Genomic DNA, 24060 nt, shown 5'->3' on the forward strand with positions numbered 1-24060 from the left:
CCCAGAATATTACTGAACTAGAGGCCATTGCTCATGAGGAATGGGCTCAGGCTCCTCAGGAACGCTGCCGGAAGCTGCTGTCTGGCTACGCATCTCACTTGCAGCAGGTTATGGCAGCGAAAGGCTGCTCTACTAAATACTAAAGATGCTTGCCATGAAGGGGTTGAATAATAGTGAGGCTGGAGAAGCCAGTAAAAGTTGCAATTTCAGCTGAATTTGGGGAACCCACTTGAAGCAACCACTGTGTTGAGCTATTACAATTGCTTTTGTCTGATCTGTTCATTGTAAACAGCTGAAAGTCTGTAATTTTTTTATAATAAACCAAATTGGCAATGGGGTTAAAAAATTTCAATTGCAACTGTAAATCCCCATTGCATAGGGAATATTCACTGCCATTGGGCTTTATTTGCTGGCTAGCATTCAAGGAGGCAATCTGCAAGTAGCAGAGGCAAAAGTTTAAGTTGCTCTATTGCCAGAGGAAAAGTCAGTACAGTGGTACCTCGGAAGTCTAACGGAATCCGTTCCAGAAGTCCATTCAACTTCCAAAATGTTCGGAAACCAAGTCACGGCTTCCAATTGGAAGCCGTGTCAGCATTTCAGGTTCCAAAGAACGTTCACAAACTGGAACACTCACTTCCGGGTTTGGAGTGTTCAGGAGCCAAAACGTTCAACTTGCAAGGCGTTCAGGATCCAAGATACGACTGTATAGCTAAACAATTTAGCCATAGGCTCTAGAAAGATGCAGTGCTTTCAGTTTTGAGAACGAGGTGGAGAAGATGGCATGGTTGTATAATGCGCACAAAAGGACAAATGTATCTTGCCAAACTTCACAATGTAATTATAAACAGGAAGTTTATGTGGATCTTTTATTTACTAAACAAGATTAAAAAATCGGGGGGGGGGGGGGATGGACCCCAACAGGGGTGCTATGATTAGTAGCAGCATCTTACATTCTACAAAGTCTCCAAAAATGCAGGGTTGGTTTTTTTTTTTTAAAAAAATTGATCTCCTTATGTTATTATGAAGTGACTCAACTCAAACTGTTTTCCTACCTTTTGTGAAATTATTCTTTTTATTTGTACATCTATTTTCCTTGGCAACTTCTCAGTAGGCATCCATGTACACAGAAAAGAACCTACAAATCAGAATACCATATCCCACAGATTGTGTTTTGTTATACAGTCGTAACGTGAATCTCGAACGCCTTGGCTCCCGAACAAATTGCATCCCGAAAGATCAAAACCCAGAAGTAAGTGTTCTGGTTTTCAAATGATTTTCGGAATCTGGACATCCAACTGGGCTTCCGATTGACCATAGGCGCTTCCTGCAGCCAATCGGAAGCCGCACTTTGGTTTCCGAACGTTCTGAAAGTCGAACGGACTTCTGGAACGGATTCCATTTGACTTCCAAGGGACAACTGTACAGTGGTACCTTGGGTTACATTCGATTCAGGCTACAGACTCTGCTAACCAAGAAATAGTACCTCGGGTTAAGAACTTTGCTTCAGGATAAGAACAGAAATCGTGCGATGCGGCAGCAGCGAGATGCCCCATTAGCTAAAGTGGTGCTCAGGTTAAGAACAGTTTCAGGTTAAGAATGGACCTCCGGAACAAATTAATTACTTAACCCGAGGTACCACTGTACTTGGTTTACATTTGTGGGGGGAAATCTATTTTTTTATCATCATCATCATCATCATCATCAAAAAGTGACGCATATTTAAATTTGCCATTTTAGTAACCCTCACTTCATGTTCCTTCTAATCCTTGCCACATCAACATTGGCAAACACAAAGTAACATTTATGGCAGATTATGAAGCAGCTACAATCTACAACTACAATCCTTGAGTACACTTAATTCAGCTCTCTAGAATCTCGTTAAAAATAAATGCTCTTCAGTTCATATTATTTTTTTCCGTTGTGTGCATGAAGGTCTGAGTAGGTGCAAGGGTGTGGTTGTAAATGTAAGATTATTATTATCATTAATTTATTGATCACCTTTTATACAATTATCTCAGGGTAATATACAATAAAAACAGCAATTTAAAAACATGAACAAGGAATAATATGGGAGGAAGAGACACTTAAAATAGCAATATTCGCTCTCCGCTTTATTCTGTGGCCAGGTTCAGTCCCAGTTAACCTGCAGCCAGAAACTGCAATACGGATGGATGGAGGAGAGCTTTTTGTTTTGCTGCTTTTTTACTGAAGTGAGTAGCTGTTATAGTAACATTCTGTATTATTATTTTTTAGAAATCAGCTCTGCAAAACTCAGACGAATGTGACTACCAAACATATTTTAAAATAAGATGATCAATTCAAGTAATTTATTATAACTAATAACCATCTAACTTTAGATTCTAAAGTCAATCCAATATTCCTATTTTTTCTCTTTCATCCCCACAAATCTTTGTATCACATACTTGAACTGATTTAAACAAACGGATTCTTTATAAACAATGGAAAATACAATTATAATATGCAGCTCCAAAATAATCCTTACTGGTAAAAACAACAGCTAACTCTTCCAGAAACTAATTTCATAGCTCTGCCAATCATATTCACACATTCAAACTTCAGCTGCTGTTGTGTATTTGACTGCAATTACCAGGTTTACTTTTTTCATCCAGAAAAGGTGTGAAAAACATTAAAAAGAATACTTATTTTTCTATAAAAGTTGATTATGCGAGGCAAAAAATACAACAAGAGCTTGGTGAGAATGTTGTAGCAGCTGCTATTTATATAATCCTATTCTCAGAAACCTTAAACCACAAACACATATGTGTACCTTTCACATGAGAACAAATCCAAGGGAGGCTAATTTTTATATTTCAGATTTTATCAACAATTTTATTTCTGCTTTCAAAACAATAATTAAAACAAAAACTGTCTAATGATTCACAATGGGCAGAGCAGGAAGCAGCTGAAGACACTATCTAGTACAGGCACCCCCAAACTTGGCCCTCCAAATGTTTTGGGACTTCAATTCCCATTATCCCTGACCACTGGTCCTGTTAGCTAGGGATCATGGGAGTTGTAGTCCCAAAAACATCTGGAGGGCCAAGTTTGGGGATGCCTGCTCTAGTATCTCATGATTCTGACCTTCACATTTTCCCAGCATAAGCAGCGATGCTTTCCTCTCATTCTCCTTTCAGCACCTCCTGCTTGCTACAATTACCAGATCTTACATAAAGGATCCGCTTTATTAAATAGATCTTAACATTCAATTCAGAATGGTATCTTGCATGCTCTTCAGAAATAGAAAGAGAGTATATTAGTATACTTTATGCAAAATAGTTTTCTCTTGATAGCTGCAGAATTATACCCATATCTGATGAGATTTAATTGAAGAGAATTGCTCGTCAGTGTTGAAAATTTCCCAAGTATCATACAAAACTCATCCACACTTTTACAAATTCTTAATGGATAAAGAATATGAATAACCTGGGAGTTCTGGGTCTGCTGCAGGCTATGGTGGACACCGAGGATCGCTCATCCTGAGCAACCTAATTGCTGCAAGGAGACGGAAAGGGAGCGCGGGCAAAGCTCCTTCTCTAAAAAGCCCGGAAGGAACATTTGGGTTCTGAAGGGTCCAGCGGTGTCAGAGAACGCTCTCTAGGAGCCCCCAAAGCTCTGGAGGGAGCAGCGAGAGCACCAAGATTGAACACAGACCTCACAGCAAAATGCCTCAAGTGCCCCCATTAAAGCAGCGACTTCTTTAAAAAGTAAAAGGAAATCGGACCAATTTGCACAAGATAATTTTTAAAAAATATATATTTAAGAAGAATTTATCAATTGGATCCACACCAACCAGGGAGGTAAAGAGGATGTCCCCCCTGGGAAGTGGGTATGAATCGGCATGGAATAAAATCTGCAGGGGCTAAGAAAAGAATAAATAAATTACCCGCTAATGATTTTTCTCTTTAAGCCTTCCATTGGATGAATTGAATTAACACTGTGATTTGAGCTAATATTGGATGCATAAGTTTAAGACTTTATAGTGCTTTTCCAGCAAGCTTGCCAAACTGGAAATGAATTTTAGACATTGGGGTGATAAGAGAAGAAAGCAGGATGTGAACTTTGTGAATTATTCATCTTAATACTTTAAGAAACATATTTATTTCCTTTGCTACTTTTTATGAACTAAAAGAGACAGAAACTGTATTTATGGATTTAAAATTTTAAATCAGGACTGGTTTGGAAATATTTTTAGAGCACATCATAATCGGACGGTTAAATATTTTTATTTTTATTATTTGGGTCCAATAGAGATCAGGAACAATTTGGAGATGGGGCAATTTTTTTTTTTAAATGAACCTTGTCTGTGTAATTGGTGGGCTTTTTGAAGAAGCTGAAGAAAAGGGAAAAGGAGAAGACTTGGTATGAAAAGATCTTAAACTTCCTCTCTCTCTCTCATACACACACACGTGGATATTATGAGGGCTTTTTGAAGATGCTGAAGAAAGATACACTGTGGAACAATACCGTTTTAGTGAATGGAAAAGGAGATTTTTAAAACTTTCATATGAGCTAAAAAAAAGTTTGGATTAAAGGTTATTTTATTTTTTATTTTCTTAGATCCTGGGAAATCTTGTGAATATGCTGCGATAAAGGAGGGAAAACAGGAAATAAGAAACCAAAACAATAGATAAGAGGGAAAGCAGAGTGAGAGAACAAGAACAGAAACACAAGCGACACAGTGTGGCTGGAAAAATAATTACAGGGGTTTTTTTATTTGGCTTTTTCTTTTTTTTTAGTACTTTCTCATAAGAAAGGAGAGCTCGCCACCTATTGGTATTTTGATATAAGTATTGATTTTCTTTTTATATAGAAATTGAGAACTGAAGTTTAAAATATTCTTTAAACTTACGGTATTTAAAACTATTTAGTTATTATGTAAAATAACAACTAAAAATTATTTTGCATTTTGAACCTTTTTTAAAAAAGGGGAAAAAACTTTTTTGATAAAATCATGGCTAATACAGCAAAAATCCCACCATGAGGCCCAACTACAACACCTGGTCAAAGAAAAGGTTCAATTACAGAAGGGGACACAAAGTCTGATTTAACGATAATTTTATTAGAAATGAGGAAAGAAATGAAGGAAGGAATACAGAGACTGCAACAGAAAACAGATAATAACACTTCTGAGGTCACAAATTTGACAACAGAAATTAAAGAACTGTCACATAAAACATTAGAATTGGAAAAAACAATGCAAGAATTAAAGCTTAAAACCTCCAATTTGGATGAATCTTCCAAGAAAGTACAAGTGAAGGCAAGAGACAAAAAGGGAGCAAGAGGTTGAAGAAAAAGATGTTTAAAATAGCATTTGTAAAAAAGAAGAAGCTTTTCTTCTGGGAATTATAGGGGTAGTCCTACCTAAACAGTACAAAAATTTATTTATGTATGAAACTACAGTGGCAAGAATGTTATTTGCCCAAAAATGGAAAGAAGAAGTACTGATGAAAGAAGAATGGATACAAAAACTTATGGACTATTCAGAAATGGCAAAAATTACCGGAAAAATAAGAAATCAAGATAACAAACCTTTTACAAAAGAATGGAAATGGTTTATTGAATATGTACAAATAAACTGTGAACAGGTAAGAACATTGGCAGGATTATTGTAATAACCTGCAGTTTCATAAGAATACTCAAATAAAAGAATAAGATAAGTTAATTTAGAATATGCAGGAAATGATAAAAATAAATTTAAGGAACTGCAGAAAGAGGAGGAAATCTAGTTTTGAAATGTTAAAATGACTGTAAAACTATTGAAATGTATATAACTGAAAATCATTTAAAAAAAAGAATATGAATAACCTGGACAATATGGCCATAATCAAGTACAGTGCCATACAGTTAAAAACCAACTGCTTTTCGAAGCCTATTGTAAAAGGAAACTCAGTAAGTATTAAACTGTTCTAATTACTTACCACCATATTATAGGCATCAGGAACTTCAATTTCAAACTGAAATGTTCCATTTTGATAATAACCTTCATCTGTTAAAGGAAAAACAGAAGCTTAAAGGAAATATGCAACAGCACAGAAAAGACAGTGATCTAGGGACGTTACAGGTGAAATCCAATGGTGTCCATCTGCCAACGGAAGGAACGGTGTGTTGGGGGACACTCTGGAGCAGATGTGGAGGGTCGGGGTTGAGGGAGAGAGAGGAAGGGAAAGCCCTGTTGGATGTCACCCTCTGCTCATAATTTTTTTCTAACCAAAGGTGGTGAAAGTTTGAGACAACTGGCTTTAGCACCCTATGTTCTTAGGCATATTTCAGCTAGATGAGGCTTATGGTCAAAGTAGATGTGATGGCAGCAGAACATAAGGAAAGTCTTGCTAGATCAGTACAACATCCTGATCTCATAGCAGCCAACCAGATGGCTACGGGAAGCCCAAAAGGCAGGGCTGGGGAGGGAGGGAGGGAGGGAGGGAGTTCAAAGAAGGACGAAGGCAGACTAGAGTCAACTGGGATCATGGAACCTTGGAAGAATTAGAATGGACAGCTTGGGAAACAGGGTAGTTCTGGGCAAGTGACCTGGGAAGTAAATGAATATGCATCTAGAATCACCACCCATATTTGTTTGTTCTGCCATATTGTGTGTTCTGCCTCCAAACTTTCATGACTTGAGAGGGGGGAAAGACTAAAGAATTGAGAGTTCTACTGCCAACACATCACCAGCACAACAGAGTTCTTCTACCAGTGCCATCTAGTGTCCACATCTATGAAGTTCAATAATTCCCAACTTGTTAAAACTAGTGAAAAATATTTTGGTCTATTATTCACTACACACTATAGTAGTGTAGTGTAGATGGCTTTCTAGCCATCTAAAAAGGAACCAAAAATTATACAGATAAAGCAACTACACTGGCATGGTACCAAACCACATAATTATTTTTCATGCAAGCTGAACACTTACTACTTATCCTGCGAAAGACTCAAGAAGTACGATCTCCAATCAGCAAGATCAATGTGGCAGTACTAGTTAAATTTCAAACTACGCATTCTATACATACTATAGAATATAGTATATGTAGAATACATATATTCGATATGTAGAATATAGTATAGAATATAGTATATGTAACAGAAATACACAATAACCCCCGAAATAGATATCTGGAAGAGTCAACTGAATTATCAGCAATTTATCTCTTGTTAAGCTTTACAGCTAAAGATTTTTATTTACACTGTGTAGCAAATGAAGTAGTATGGGGCTGATTTCCCTGCTATTTAGATGGTCTTGTATAGATCTGTAACTCGTGTAAAGACACCTTAAGACGTTTTATGAAAACTTTGTGAAGACACTAATTGTATAATAGTACACAGAATGAGGTGCTGATTTTGAGCAATCAACGGATAAGATTTCTGAGTCAAATGTGTAACGTGGGACATCTGGATTTGGAGGACTACATCTACTCAAACTTGTTCAAACTCATCCAAAAAGGTTTTATATAATTTTGTGCAGATGCTAATAGGCCAAGCTAAATTTACACCAGAATCAGCAAAAGGTGCTGGAGATGTGCTTGTCCATGTTCTGATACATACCATGTACTGTATATTTATTGTCCATGACCAAAGATACCAGATTTTTGGAAAACAGCTGGCCGTAAGATCAAGAACATTAACTTTTCTTGTGATGTCATAGAGCCAGTGTGGTGTAATGGTTAGAGTGTGGTGTAATGGTTAGAATGTTGGACTATGACCTGGGAGACCAGGGTTTGAATCCCACCCAGCCATGGAGCTCACTGGGTCACCATCACTTAGCCTGACCTACAGCTCACAGGGTTGTTGGAAGGATGAACTGGGGAGGAGAACCATGTTCACCACCTTGAGCTCCTTGGAAGAAAAGGTGGCATATAAACCACAGAATCATAGAATTGTAGAGTTTGATAGAATTAAAAAAAGAACATTTGCTCTAATTTATTAATTTGTTGTTTAACTTATTATACACCTAGTCTATTACATTTGATTTTAAAATTTAAGTATTTTTTTTTAAAATTGTACGTTTTGTTTTGCCACTTGCTTTTACTGTATTCTTGATTTAGTGTAGTTCTTGGTTTTTTTTGGCATTGCATAGCTTTGATGCATCAAGTATGGCTGCAAGTTAACCATCAAAATATAAATATATCTATCCTCTTACTCCACATTTCTTTTCAAATAACAAATGTTCACCTTCAGTTTCCCCAAATAATTTCAAAAGAGAAGGCTGAAAATTGTGTGTGCACATTCACAAATGGATTTGAGTGTTTATAGAACACTCTGCACTTAACATTAACAATTTCAAAATACATTCTTAAAAGATTACCTGGGTTTACAGTTAGGAGAAAATAATGGAGTTTATTTGGGTCAGGAAAGTTTACTTCACATGTACCTGAAAAACAAAATTTAAAAATCTGAAAATAACCACCAATTGTGACATTTCTGACAAGCTGCGGAGGGGAAGGCAACAAACATAGGAACGAAAGAGAAAAAGGCCTCACAAGGGGATTTATTGTGCAGTTAATATTTACAAAAGATAACAACAATCTGAGCTGAGTTCATGCATAAATCTATTAATTTATTAAATAAATGTATATCCCACCCTTCCTCCCAACGGAGTCCCAGGCTGCAATATCTGCATCTATCTGAAAATGATAATACATTGGAAAAGAAGAGTTTGTACACTCCTCAGAAAATCTTCTGAACACTATACTTACAAGGTAAATTTACTTCAAGTTCTGCAACTTCTGTTAAAAATGAAATAAAAATGTGAGTCAATGCCAACTTTATTTATATAGCATCTTTCTATATATAATACTCAAGATAATTTTGGCTTACATCTAAACTGACAAAGCAATAATAAAAAGTCACAGCAAAAACAGTATCTTAATATAGAGGATATTACGATATTCATGTTAAAATATAAGGTGCAATACACAATACTAAGGATATAATTAAACAACTGAATTATAATTATGCAAAATGATTCAATGAAGTCAGTCACATAACTGCTAAAGGATAATATTGAAATAACACTACCCTAAGCTTATTGACAATGGAATCCTACATATGTATACTCAGAAGTAAGCCCCAGATTTCAGTGGGGCTCACTCCCCGGGAAGTAAGTGTAGGACTGGAGTCTAAAGCACTTAAATCACCTTAACACAAAAATACGAAGTTAATCACAACAAATTTTCAAAAAGCAAGATATTACCTGTATTAATATTCACCTTTATATTTTACAAGAGTCAGTACAGAGCAACGACTTCCATATGGAAACCGTCTAAACAGTAGTTTGTATAAAAGCCAATTACCCAACAGAGCCAAAGGCCAGCTGCAACTTAAACGGTATAACACCCTCAGCAATTCAGTCAGTCATTATTACCTAGGTCCCATAAAAGTTAATGAAACAAGATGGTCACAATCCCACTGTTTTCAGAGGGGTTTAATGGTGAAGATTTTTTTCCTGGATTGGACCCTAGGTATAATTTTGCCCATTTTAATAAGGCATTTAGCACATTTAGAGTACTTCTCAATTGGGGTTGCAAACTCTGTTAGGGCTGCATGGCAATGTCAGGTGCGTAAGTGGGTAGAGCACCCCTTTCCTCCCTCTCTGCCACCCCTTTCCTTCCTCATCAGCATGAAATTAAGCCCAGGGTGACATGCTACAGGTTCTTCCCACCCCTACTCTAAATGTGTCACTACAATTCTGCTCCTTAAATCGTGTCAAGTGATCCACAGACTTTTTACCTTACCATTTTATATTGCTTTCAGTTTCAGTTTCCTAAAAGTAGTACAGTGGTACCTTGGTTTACGAACTTACTGTAATCTGTTCCACAAATCTCTTCTTAAACCAAGGCTTTCCCATAGCAGTGGGGGACTCAATTTACAAATGGAACACACTCAACAGGAAGCGGAACATGTTCTGCTTCGAAGGCAAAGTTCACAAACCAAAACACCTACTTCCGGGTTTGCAGCATTCTTAATCCAAGTTGTTCATAAACTAAGCTGTTCTTAAACCAAGGTACCACTGTATAACAGAAGGTCACAGATCTCTGTTTTTAATTTTATCTCATTCTCTTTTTGAGTTAGGAGGATTTGCAATTTCAAAAAATTGAGTTTTGGTCTTGCTCAGCCCAGAATTAAGATATTTCAAAACTAAAAATACCAATCTCTTCAGAACTTCATGGGCTTTGATGTGATATGGCACATGATGGAATAAATTTTAAAGTTAAGTTACATTATATAAACATTAAAAATATTTTTTTAAAAATTAAATGTCAAAAAGTATCCCCCCCAAAAAAAAGCGCTTTTAGGGTTTTTGTGTAGTCCAGCAAAGCCAAAATTGTCAATATTCTGAAATTTCAAACTCAAAAACAGGATGAGATAAAATAAATAAAATTTAAATTTAAATTTAGTTCTGCTCATTAAACAAGTGTACAAAATATTAAGAAAATTGGACATAAGGTAAAAAAAGTCATCAAAAATTGGACCACTTGATCTGGAATGAACCTCCAGATGTATGTTGTAAAACATATTTTCAAGCCTCAAATAAAGGTTAGAGGTTTGCTTTTAAAAAAACCTAGTCAACTCAATGCAAAACTGACAGCACACTTTAAAGCAAGCACCCCCAACCTTCGGCCCTCCAGATGTTTTGGACTACAATTCCCATCATCCCTGACCACTGGCCCTGCTAGCTAGGGATCATGGGAGTTGTAGGCCAAAACATCTGGAGGGCTGCAGGTTGGGGGTTCCTGCTTGAAAGCTTAAGAGACAAAAGAACACCAAGGGAACCTGACGCTCCTCTTTCCACTAATGTACAACCTACTTTTCCCTCTCCTGCTTCCAGTAGCTTATATTTTCCCCAACCAAGGGAAAGCCAACTATTCTCTGTATCTTTTCCATCATTTGTATTCTCTTCAGCTTATCATTATTCTTGCTGCAGAGCTGATTGTGCTTAAATGAATGAATCTTAAATTTTACACTCCCACATTTTTATTTCATTTTATTAAAGAAGCCCGGTCTCTCTTGCTCCCTGAGCAATACTAGCAACAACCCCCCTCCCATTATTGATGCAGAAAATGGATTTAGAATTCCTAGTATTTGGCATATGAACCGTATTCTTATTCAGCCTAGTGGACGGGGCCAACTGACCACTTTTCCTGTCCAAGAACACACAATTAGTTGTAAATGCTGACAAATTCACAAAGCACTATTTCAAAGTGAACGAATAGGATTCAGATAAGAATTTAGGTACAGCACTGACAAAAACGCAGTGAGGCAGACGTGCAAACAGCAGCATGCTCTACAGCCACATCTTGTGCTATGATATACTATGATGTGGGTCAAGCATTAGCCATGGAGAAAAAAAATTAGACTTATTACAGCAGTAATAGTCTGGTGTAATTCTTCAGAAAAGCCCATTTTCTTTTCAATGCCCTAGAATACCTGGCAGCTGGTTTCAAGCTTCCTCTATGTTCAAAAATATAAATTGGCTGGTTTGACCTGGATGCAATTTCTCATGAGACTCATTCAGTTCATATCCGAGGATGAATTCCATTTCCTTGGAACTTTTACTGTTAAATATCTGTTCAGCACAGATTTGATATGCACATGGTACAGTCCTTTCCAGAGATATGAAGACTTATCAAAGTTCAGAAATAAAGTATTTTCCCCCCTGAGGATTTTTTGTTCTTCCTCTGCAGACAGTATTTCATATACAGTGGTACCTTAGGTTAAGTACTTCCGTTCTCAACCTGAAACTGTTCATAACCTGAAGCACCACTTTAGCTAATGGGGCCTCCCGTTGCTTCCACGCCGCCGGAGCACAATTGCTGTTCTCATCCTGAAGCAAAATTCCTAACCCGAGGTAATATTTCTGGGTTAGCCGAGTCTGTAACCTGAAGCGTATGTAACCCGAGGTACCACTGTACAGTGGTGCCCTGCAAGACGAATGCCTCGCAAGACGAAAAACTCGCTAGATGAAAGGGTTTTTCGGTTTTGCGTTGCTTCGCTAGACGAATTTCCCTATGGGCTTGCTTCACAAGACAAAAACGTCTTGCGCTTTTTTCTTAAAGCCGCTTGAAGAGGCACAGTTGCGACGGACCGTGCTTCGCAAGATGAAAAACATCACAAGACAAAAAGACTCGCGGAACAAATTATTTTCGTCTTACGAGGCACCACTGTATAAGGGACACATTTTAAATTCTAACAGTATAATAAAATGTCTATTTTAAACCACAGAGGGCAATTTTGTGGATGTTCAATAAAAAATAAAACAAACCAAGTAACTATTCAAGTTTTATTAGAACATCAGATAATTTAATTCACTCAATTTAAATAGTGCCAGTCGGTTCCAAAGCCCAATCCCATGCACGTTTAGTCTTAAAAACAGGACTTACCTTCTCTGTTCTTTCATTAACATGTTTTGTCACATAGTAATACAGGCATGTACCACAGTCTCTCTCTCTCCATTCTTCTACACTTTGTAGTCTTTCATTCATCATCTGCCCACCCCAATATGCAACCTATTCCTAGTAATATATGCCATTCTTTCTGAACCAATGCAAAGCATACAGAGAAAACAAGAATGTCAGTGTTCAACTAGCCAACCAATACCACAATGCTGTTAGTTCAGTTGTCCCCCAGCCTGAAGAAGAGGACTGGGGCCAAAAGACTGAAGGTGCATGGAGGCTAAATTGTATGTGAGAAGAATGATGTAAGATTGTGCAATCCTATGCAGAGTTATCTGGAAGTAAACTCTATGGAATACAGTGGTACTTACTCCTAGGTAAACATGTACATGATTGCTTTGCACTAATTATTTATATGACATAGAAGTTAATGTGGATCCTTCACTTACAGTTTTAATGCTTTTTGGCGTGTTCATGAATTTGTAAGCATCTTAACTTTTCTCTTTAAAAGGGTTTTTTATACTCTGTTAACCTCTGCACATTTAGTTCAATTATCAGACAGTGCATTAAATTTTAGGAGAACAGTGATATTTCATATAGAAAGCAGCATTACCTTTAACAAGTAACTTATCTCTAACAGACACTCTTCGAGTTGAATCAGAACCTGGGTTGGATGAACGGGGCCCCTTGACACCATCATCCCGTTTTAGCTTGCTTGCCAATGTTAGCATTACTGCTATCTTCCGTCTAAAGCATACATGAAATAAAAGTAAATTAGTCTTTTTTGAAAACCTTGTTTGTATTTTCTTCCAAATGTAAGGTTCAGTTACATGAAAGCATAGTTATCCTTGTATAACCTATACACAGCAATAGGCTCAATACCTGTGAAATACATAATTCCTTACATAAAATTATCTGTTTTCATTACGTCGGTCTTATAAACATAGAAATGTGCATTCTGGTAAGTGAGGCTATTGCTCCATCAGCCCAGTACTATCTACTTTAGCTGGGACCAGGTGTCCAGGGTTTCAGGCAGGAGGCTTTTCCAATCCATACACCCAAGACTCTAGTGGAGATTGAACCTGGGGCCTTCTGCAGGCAAAAGCATGTGCTCAACCACTGAACTATGGTCCCTTACCATAATCATTATGGACACTGCCGTCAAAGCAGCATTCTTATTGGCTCGTAAGAAGTACAGTGGTGCCTCGCAAGACGAAATTAATCCGTTCCGCGAGTCTCTTCGTCTAGCGGTTTTTTCGTCTTGCGAAGCAACCCTATTAGCGTCTTAGCGGATTAGCTTTATTAAAGGCTTAGCGGATTAGCAGCTAAAAGGCTATTAGCGGCTTAGAAAAAGGGGGGGAGCGGGGGAAATCGGAACACTCGCAAGACGTTTTCGTCTTGCAAAGCAAGCCCATAGGGAAAATCGTCTTGTGAAGCAGCTCAAAAACGGAAAACCCTTTCGTCTAGCGGGTTTTCCATCTTGCAAGGCATTCGTCTTGCGGGGCACCACTGTACAAAGGTGTAGCATCTCAAAAAAGAAGAGTTAGAACATTCCAACAACTACCTAATAAGATTACAGAAGAATAAAAGTCAGGATATCTCGGTTCAGGCAGAATGCTGAGTTAACCCATGGTTAAGCATGAACGCACATGTATGCACAAGAAAAATAGTGTTTGCATTGCTAGTCCCTGGTCACCCTGCTGCCATGCTACCAAAAGGTAAGCCAAGATTTGTCTGAACATGAGCTCATGGTTTGTTTTGCTCCAGACAAACCACTGGCTGTAGCCAAGGTTTGCTCTTGGCTTACCACTTGTCTGGTGGGAGACAACCCATGAGTCCAGGAAAGCCGTTTCAAGACAGAACACCGCTGCCCCCAATAACTACACAATGCACAAACAGAATTCACTGGGATGTGATGCGGTGGCAACTTAAATGGCTTTTAAACAAAACAAAATAATAAGGTTTGGCAAATCTAAAGCTAGACCTTAGACTCTCCACCACAGTGCCCATTGCTTCCATGCTCTGCTCCTGGAGCTTCCCAACCAGTTGCGGGCTCCTTGGGGTGGGCAGGCACAGAAGAGAGTCCCCGGAGGATCAGACCACCTAAGCCAGCAGAAACTTCCCCGTGGCGGCCAGCCAGCTGTTCCTCACAATGCCACCAGCCAGGGCAGGAGGGGAGCCATCCCACCAGCACCCTCGTTTTCACCCCAACACCTAGTCTACGGAGACGCCTCCGCGGAGCTGCCCTGCGCATATCCCTGGGAGTGGGAAGGGGAGAGGCAGCCCACCAATCCCCGCGACCCGTTTCCTGAGGCGTCCAAATCCAGCGGCCGCCCTCAGATCCTGCGGCAGTGAGTCCCTCAGGTTAACCAGGCGCGCCTGCGCTCCGCTTGCACGGCCTCCCTCGGCCCTGTGTGTGGCGGGGGAAGCTTCGTGCCTCCGGCGTGAGGGAGCCAAGGGCGGCCGGGCCGGGCGCTGAAGGGGGCTCTCCGGAGGGAGGCCGGCGCGTCGGCGCTGAGGAGACGTCGGGTGGCGGGCGGCGCTGCTCACCTGGAAAGGCCGTCGAGCCGCCCGGAGAAGCCAGCGCCGCCAGAAGCACCATCCCCGGCGAGGCTCCCGCTCCTCCGGCAGCTGCAGCGGCGGCGGCGGCGGCAACACCGCCCCCTTCACCCCTCCCCCCTCGCTGAACCGGAAGTGGAAGGAACGGGGGCGGAGCTCGACAGCTGCGCAACAAGAACTTTATTGAGCCGCAGGGAGCGGGGCCAGGGACACGCACAAGACCCGCCGGGACGAAAATCCGAGTTTGCGCGTGCGCACTGCAAACCCTTGGCTGCCTCCTCTGGCCCTCAGGCGCTGAGAGGTTGCCCCAGAGCCGCCAAGATTTCTCCCGTGGAAACAGGGACGTGCCCTTCCGCAGTGAGAATGTTGCAACTGGGTTGCTCCGCACAGTCCGGGCAGCTTCCAACATATATAAAAACAGAATAAAACATTAAACCTTTTTTTTAAAACTTCCCTGTACAGTAGTACAGGATTGTCTTTAGATGCCTCTGGGGTCAGATATCTCCATACTACCCACCGTTTCTCCAATGAAAATAGGGACACCCTGAAGGAAAGTGGGGCCTGGGGATCAAATCAGGGGCGTCCCTGGAGAACGGGTGCTTGGAGAGTCTCTTGCAGTGTTTTTCAAAGTTAGGTCCCCAGCTGCTGAACTACAACTTCCACCATCCCTTGGTCTCAGGGATGATGGGAGTTGTAGTCCAACAACAGCTGGGAAACAGTAGAGGGGAACCACCTCTCCCTCCTCCATTGGAGTGAGCCCTGCATTTGACAGACCCCAAAATATTGTATGATATTGAGGCAGTGGCTAGCTTATCTTTGCTTGTAGCTTGCCTTCATGGCTGGCCCACCCATGAGGTAATGTGAGGCGACTGCCTCAGGTGGCAGGATCCGCAGGGCAGCAGATCCTGATGTAGATCTTTATTCCCCCATAGCCTTGTTCCTGATGCAGATGTTCATTCACTCCTTATTCCCTGCTGAGGAGGGAGGTGCATTTGGTGGTTCTAGACAGTCTAGGTCCAGGGGTCAGTAAACTTTTTCAGCCCACTGTCCCTCAGACCTTGTGGGGGGCCAGACTATATTTTTTTTTTGGGGGGGAATGAATGAATTCCTATGCCCCACAAATAACCCAGAGATGCATTTTGTCATAGTGGCTCTATACCACTAAACGTGATCCACCTGGAGCAGGAACCAGCAAGCCACTCCTGTATCCCTGCCAAGAAAACTCCTTGGACAAAAACAACAGGCATATAAAACTCCATGGACAAAATAGCCCATTACCTAAACCCACCAGGAAGCTAGCCTACCTAACTATTCCAAGAATTAGAAGGGGCCCCAGGCATTAGCAGGGTCATGGTATACAGACTACCCGCCCCCCACAAAATCCTCATAATAATATGATTACATTTATCTTCATGGTGCAAGAGTTTCACACGCTAATTTATTCTGTTATCAGTGGCTGTTTCTGGAATGAACCCCCCCAGCCTGATGCCATCCAGATGTTTATTTCATTTCATGCTTCCATTGAAGCACTTCCAAGTGATTTCACAATGAATAAAAACTATATTAAAAAAGTTTAAATAGAAAAACAATTTTTTGAATTACAACTGCTATAATTCCTCTCACTGATTGTCATTCTGTCAGTGATGGGGACTAAATGAGTAGGAAGGTGGGAAACCATGTATGCCATCTTGAGCTCCTTTGAGAAAGAGATGGGATTTAAATGCAATAAATAAATTCTGATCAAATATACTTATAATGTAAATGACACCCTATTATGCACAGGCTGCATCTTTCCTACTATGTTTCAGTTGTTATATTTTTGTATACTTTTTTTCTTATGATAAAAATGAATGAAAATGTGATTTTTAAAAAGTAAAAACATTGTGGCAGGACTATTAACTTTTAGAAAAGCAGCTGTAAGCTATCCTGAGCCCATGGGATGGATGGGAATGTATCTTTTTAAAAAAATCTGTGTGTCTGCATCTGTCAACGATGACTAACACCTCATACTTCTGACACAATAGGATGTAACCAATGAAAGGTTATGTAAGAATCTAATAAGAGCCCTTCTCGGTAAGAGCAAAAGACCAGTTAATACAGCATTCTGGTTCAGATTGTGGTCAGCTGTTCGCTGTTTTTGTGAAGCTGGACAGGGCCTCCGAGTAACTGGCCTTCAGAAGTACATTTCCTCTCAACAAGGAGGTTCCACTCCATGGCTAAATTTCTTCTGTTAGACCCGAGACGCCAGACAGCAGCCATTGTGGCAGAAATGGAAAGGTCCGAGTCTGTGCCAGGTGTGCACTGCTGTTGCGTTCACCAAGCCGCGTGAGATTCCGGGGGTCCAGGCGCGGACTCCGGGCTCATGCTTCCTTCCAGTTCGATCTTGCGCGGCGCACATTAAAGCAGCGCCCGAGAGAGATGTGCGTGGGCGCGGAGACGGTCGCGTTCGCCAGCCTCTCCGGTTTCCCCCGGGAGGTGGCAGCCGCGAGAGCGCGCGCGGCCGCGGCCAGAAGGAGCCGGGTGCTGACGCGAAGGGGATTTCGGCGAGCCTGAAGCGGGCAGCGCGGAGGAGCTGAGCGAGGCTCTGGCGGGCGTTGGGGGGGGGGTGTCTCGGCCGCTCTTCCATGGGGCTGAGCGACTGGCTGGAGGCTTGGTGCTGCTGCTGCGGCTGCCTTCGAGGACGATGCCCGGGCGACGCGGCGCTTCCCGAGAAGGAGCCCCTGGTCAGGTAAGGGGGCAGAGAGGAGGAAGGGGGCAACGGGGTGCGCCACCGCCGAGCCGCCAACCTCCGAGGCTGCCGGGGGGCGCCTTGGCCGAGTGGCCCCTGCCTGTCCGGCGATGAGGCTCTTGGCTTCCCGGCGGGACCCGGCGCAGTGGCCGGCGCGCGCCTCTGGGTCTCCTCAATTGCTGCGCCGCGGAAGTGGCTCCACCTGGTCAGCATCCTCGTTCAGGTACCGCCGAGAAGCCTGCAAACGCGGCTGGAAGCAGCCGTCCTCCCCGGAACGGGGAGCTTCTGTGGAGCTGCCATGTATGTTTCCAGATGGAGGTCTATTATGGAGTCGTTGTACAAGTTTTTGTACCATCCACACGACGTTTTCAAAACGCCAGCCTGTCCTTTTTTACTTCCGGATTTCCTTTTAGTGTGCCATATCCATTAAGTAAAAAACTGGTGTGCATTTTAGTGCATTTTTAAAGGGCACACTTTGGCTTCTGTCATCACATGGCTACTTTTGTTTGCCCCTCATCTGAGCATACCCATGTCATTTTGTTTCCAGCTCCCCAAGCAATATTAGCACCGATTGGCACATGCTGAAGTCATGTTCAAATTTCAACAACCAGAAGAATTCAATAACATTTGAATTGTTGAGCTGGATGGGCATTGCTTGCTTGAGTCTTCTGTTTGCATCTTTGCCATCTTCCTGGGGTGTTCTGCTAACTGCTTATGATGCACACGGGCACAGCTAGGATTTTTTGTTGGGGGGGGGCAGAACCTCAGTTAGCTGTGTATTTTTATTAATTGGCGGAGCAGCTGCCCCTCCCTGCCCCCCCCCCGCTACACCCATGATGCATGTTGATGATCTGTTGGGTGTCTGCTGGAGAGACTCCTTGCTTGTAACGCCTGTTCATCTAGCCTTAGAAACACCTTTGCACGAGAAGTGAAGCTGAAATGATTTTTAAAATGATGCATGAACGTGGAATTAAGGGCTGGAAAATGGAGCTCCCTTTGGAATCTGCCCTAGTTTGCTCTGGTTTGTGGAATGACTGGCACACTACTGCCACCAAGCCGCTATACTCCTGGGCCTAGTTTCACTGAGGTGGTAAGCCTGTGTTTGGGCAGTAGGGGATACACAGGGGTAAATGCTTCCAAACAATAATAATATTGTCTAGTTGGGAGTGGGATGAGGGCTAGCATGTTTTTATACAGTGAGCCAAATTGTATTTTGTTCTTGCTATTCCATTTATCAGATTAGTTGTGAGTACATGGTGCAATTTGCCTGGCTAACTTGGCTGGACGCTACAGACAACTTGATCCCCGCAGCCATTACAAACAGCTGTGATGAGCAACCTGTTTGTAGCCATCCTCAATGGATGGAGGTTATTGGTACACACTCTGGGGTTTTAATTTGCGCATGGGTAAACTGTGTATGGAATAGTTCAGCAGCCAAGCTCCAGTAAATAAGAATTTTGTACTTTTATGATAAAAAAGTACAGAATTTGGTATACACAAAATGCACCCTATGAAGCTCAAATTAAGATAGGGAGGCCTTTCTAAATGCATTGACCGGGAATTTTGGGTCTTGATTCATTGGGGCTTCAGACATACACAGGAGTACACAGTGTTGGTGCTGAGGACTCAGAAACTCTGTGTGATTACTACAGAACATAACTTGAGGCACTGCTTGTGTGAACAAAGCTGATGTCAAGAAAGCATACCACAATGAAAAATGATCAAAACTAGAATCATCTTGTGCATATCTGTTCAGGGTATGATTATTATTATTTTCAAGAGAGCTTAGAACGGCAGTGTACAACCTTTCTAACCCTAGATAATGTTTATTGTGCTATTAGCCTGATTCTTGATTTTATTTAGACTTCCAAGTAAGTAAGGCTAGAATTGTAGATTTTGTGGGAATTATTTGTAGCAAACATTTTTGAATAGTGAGGTTCTTGTCTCCTTCAGTTTGTAACTGGAATCCTGTATTTTGTTTTATGTTTTAACTTGATTGCTTTTGCTTTGTTTTTGAAGTGTGCGCATTTCTGTCTTGTGGCCTGTGGGTGAAGGGTACACTATAAATACTTACAATAAAATGATAATTGCTCATTATAAAACAGTGTTGAGACCTAAAGTAGTAATTGCCCGTGGCTCCATTTGGCCAACATGTCAAACCATGAACAGTGCTGACTCTATTTCAGAACCCAAGGCAGGACTTGAGCAAACACAGTAACTTTAGAGCATTTGATCTGCTTTCTCTTTCTATTAGAACTCAAAACTTTCTAGGCCCCCCTCCCTTGTTCATGGCCTGAGGAGACAGTGTGACGGTCATAGCTTGTGGACAGGGCATCAAACTGTAGTTAAGGTTCCTTAATTGTAGCATGTGTGACATGTTATGTGAATAGAGTGTATGAGATGTTTGTTGCTAGGATTGTCATTCATAGTAATTTTAATCCAAGCTTTGGTATGGTATTTATAATACTTACAGCCTACCTTTCCCCCACAAGTGGAACTCACTTGGCTTTCTAAACATTCTCCCCTCCGTCCACTAACGAGACACAGTTTTGTTACTTCCAGCAAAGTAACTACATCATGTGTTTCCCAACCCGGGACTTGTAGCAGCTTGTGAGCAGGAGTGTTTGAAACTAGCTAGGCATGTTTTGTGACTGGCGCAGGTCCAATTGCGACCATGTGGAGATTTCTGGGTGCTAGCTTGGCGACTGACGTCTCTGGCTGGCCTCTCCAGCTTTCTTAAGCCGGTAAGCAGAAGAGCTTGTATACTACATTTATACCCCACCTTTTGGTTTAGGGAGCACATGGTTCACCCCCTTCCACAGTTAATCCCTACAACAACCTGGCAAAGTAGACTAAGAGGCTACGGCTGGCCCAAGGTCATTCAGTGAGATTCCTGACTGAGTGGGGATTTGAACCCTGATCTCCCAGGGCCTAGTCTGACACTCCAACCACTACGCCACACTGGCTCCCTAGAGTTCACTTAGAGAAGGAACTGAACTGTTTTCATTGAAACTTGAATTTCTTTTATTCTGGATTATTTTATTTGATGTTTTAATGTGTTGTAAAGTGAAAGTAATAATAATAAAATCTCACGTAAAAAAAGGCGCCTAGATATTCTGTTGTGCCCATAACCTGATTTTAAGGTGCCGTTTGGCAATTATCACTGGACTGAACAATGTATGTGCCACAATTCTTCTCTAACCAAGGAAGTTTACAGCAAAGAGGCAGAACTTGACTACCCACTCTCCTGCTTGCTGTACAGGATGAAACATGAGCTTATGCTGGGCATGCGCCTATTTGTGCCCATAGACAGCAGCTCTGTCTTTTCACAGTATGGGGTTGTAAATGAAGGCCCTTTGTGAGGCTCAAAGGATATTTGTGCTTCTGGCCAATAATATTCCTGGTTGGTTTGCCAGGGTGGGTGGGCATGTTGCTGCTTTTTTCAGGCAGGAGTTATTGGTACTTTAGTAGTGTTTTTGGAAGAAGGCTCTGACAAACTGGAAAGTAACTTGACACTGTGTTGTGGGTTATTTTTTTCATATTACGAAATTGTGCGGCTTTCACAAGTATGAGTAATACATTTTTCTACGATGTCATGCCCCACACCCAAGCGCTCTTTGTTCATTCATGTACAGTGGTACCTCAGGTTAAGTACTTAATTCGTTCCGGAGGTCCGTACTTAACCTGAAACTGTTCTTAACCAGAAGCACCACTTTAGCTAATGGGGCCTCCTGCTGCTGCCGCCCCACCGGAGCACAATTTCTGTTCTCATCCTGAAGCAAAGTGCTTAACCTGAAGCACTATTTCTGGGTTAGCAGAGTCTGTAACCTGAAGCATATGTAACCTGAAGCATATGTAACCCAAGGTACTACTGTAATTCTGTCACTGATTTCCAATGTTCATCGCTTGCCACTTCTTAAACAATAGGCCTCAAATGCCAACTCATTTGGATAAATCCTTCATAGCTTGTGGATTAAACACATATGATTAATGGTGTCCTTTTAGTAAGTGAGCATATGTATGTGCAGTGCAAGCAGTGGCCATTTTGTGTGTGTGTGTGTTTCTATTCTTGGCCCCTATGCACACTGGCGGAGTTCGTATAAGCGCCCACTCCCCGTTCCGAGTCCTAAAGGACTTGCCGATCGCAGGTCAATTGGACACACCTAAAATGGTCACTGCTTGTTTTGAAGTGTTGCCATATGTGTACAGCAGAGTAACATTTATATTCCACTCTCTTTTTGTTTGCATAAGATTGACCAGCCATCATTGACATATATGTAGCAGGCAGCAAACTGTTGGCTACGGGCCGAGTAAGAAAAACCATACAAACCATCTGTGGTGCCTGTTAGATATGTGCAGTTATTACACCTGGGATTTATTTTTATTTTTTAAAATAATTTTTATTAATTTTCAATTAATAACATTCCAATTGGTAGCACTTTCACTTGTTCCTGCTTTCTTCTCTCTTACACCTGGGATTTATTCCCCCCCCCCGGTCCCTCTGCAGAAGTACTTTATGTGCAGGGAATTTGTTTGAAAATGATCATAAGATTTAATGGTCTTGCAATTCCTCTGATCATCTTGTTTTGCATTGTAACTGATGCCTTGCAGAAGAATCTAAAGGATTTACCTGCCTGCAATGCCCTGTGCTGCTGATGCTCATGGTTTGACACAACACCTGTTTTGAGTGTGATGTGTTGTGAGTATAGCTCTGCGCTCTTCCCTTCTCCAGCCCATTAGCACTGTGGCAGACAAAAGAAGCTGCAGTATTCATACAGGAACGTCTGCTCTATAAATTTTAGAGTATGCTGTGCAAAATCTCTTAATTTGCACATGTTGCAGTTTGTTTTAGGGAAGTCTTCCTAGTTGATCTAGTAGATTTGTAATAGAATATCTTTCCTTAGTAGGGCTTTAAAACTATCAGTGTGAGCTAACTAATAATGACCTTACAAAGGAAATTATGTAGAGGAATTGTAATTTACTACCATGACTAGTGCCGTTTGCAAACTGGGCAAACATTACTGAATGCTGATACAAAACAGTCTCCAAGCAGCACATTTGTTTGCAGGGTCATCACACAAACATTTTAAAAAGGTACTTGAAGATAATGTTTATAGGGTAAGTAAATGGAATAAAGTGGTGATGGTAACGTCTTTCCCACCTCTTCCTAAGAGTTAGACTGCAGCATTTAATTGATATGAACTTTTAATATTACTACTCATAACAATAATATTCTTTCCTATGTGAGTGTATAGTAGTACGTGCTGCAATAGAAATCTGATATTTTTTTTGTCAAGCCTTTGCTTTATTCATATGAACCGTTATGCAGATTCGGTTAAATCCTAGAAATCTGTACTAAAGCTCATGATTAATTAAACTAGGATTTCCTTGATCACGTAACTGTCCTATTTAGAACCTGTGTGGGGCAAAATATTTCTGCACCTTATTCAGCCTTGTGCTTTCCTAGTGGGTAGACAGGCTTCTTTCACTCCCACTTTAGGCCTCTTAAGTGAGTCCTGGTGAAATGGGATTAGTATAATTGGCTTTTAAAAGAAATGTGAACTAGAGAAAACGTTCCTGCCTAATTGAAGTGGCCCATTAAAGAATAACTGTTTCATGGCCTTTATCCAACTATATTCTGGTGTTTTTGGTGGTGAATTTGTCGTGGCAGTACACCTAAATGAATTGTTTAGTGTTTAATTGAGGTTCTGTAAGTGGTATGTACTAATCCAAACCCATTATTTCTAAAGGCATGTCAATACCTTACTCTGAAAATACAGTTCTCTGTTATTTTATATTCTCCAAGTGGATACTAATGGAAATTACTCATGCTTCTAATTGCAGAATTTATTTTAAAAAGCAACAGAGTGAAACATAAATTCACAACAGCAGTTAGTGAAAGGTTAGCTGTTCAGGGTGTGCCAAATGATTTCCATTTTCTACTATTCTCTATAACAGGCATAGGCAACCTCGGCCCTCCAGATCTTTTGGGACTACAACTCCCATGATCCCTAGCTAGCAGCACCAGTGGTCCATATTTTGTAAGCAAGTCCATATTTTGTAGGGCGTCCTAAATGGACTGGCAGAGCAAAGCAACTCATCAGAGAAGAAGTGTTGTCTAAAGGCAAAAACTTTTCATTTCTTTTTGTAAACATAACTTACTACAACATTATGAAACTCTGATACCTATTCTTTTGATGAAACATACCTAAAGCATAGAGGGAGAAAATGTGTAGCAGTCAGTGTCTGATTTGGTCCTGTAAAACCCCAGGTTACATTAACACAATCATCAGCTGTGGCTGAGAGAGACACTTGGGGCCGAACTAGAAGGGACACAGAAGATCATTGAACAGGGTCTCCCTCTTT

General features: G+C 41.1%; 2 protein-coding genes across 3 annotated transcripts in view; one reads left to right on the top strand and one right to left on the bottom strand.

The window, feature by feature from the left end:
• The window catches only part of UBE2F (ubiquitin conjugating enzyme E2 F (putative)), a 29027-nt gene extending 13911 nt beyond the window's left edge, over positions 1-15116 (bottom strand). Inside the window, exons 1-5 of one of the 2 annotated variants that reach the window (XM_082222521.1) lie at positions 14958-15116; positions 13021-13154; positions 8712-8741; positions 8321-8386; positions 5940-6007 (exon numbers count right to left, since the gene is read on the bottom strand). In XM_082222521.1, coding sequence (XP_082078647.1) covers positions 5940-6007; positions 8321-8386; positions 8712-8741; positions 13021-13138 — 282 coding nt within the window. In that variant the 5' untranslated portion in view covers positions 13139-13154; positions 14958-15116. The remainder of the gene's footprint in view (positions 1-5939; positions 6008-8320; positions 8387-8711; positions 8742-13020; positions 13155-14957) is intronic. The other variant, XM_082222522.1, reaches the window with a different exon arrangement.
• A 2417-nt stretch (positions 15117-17533) lies between these two features.
• Positions 17534-24060, top strand: part of MREG (melanoregulin) — a 51195-nt gene continuing 44668 nt past the window's right edge. Inside the window, exon 1 of the mRNA XM_082209992.1 lies at positions 17534-17694. Coding sequence (XP_082066118.1) covers positions 17591-17694 — 104 coding nt within the window. The 5' untranslated portion in view covers positions 17534-17590. The remainder of the gene's footprint in view (positions 17695-24060) is intronic.

This window comes from Podarcis vaucheri, assembly GCF_965113315.1.
Source record: "Podarcis vaucheri genome assembly, chromosome: 1".
Taxonomy (NCBI): Eukaryota; Metazoa; Chordata; class Lepidosauria; order Squamata; family Lacertidae; genus Podarcis; species Podarcis vaucheri.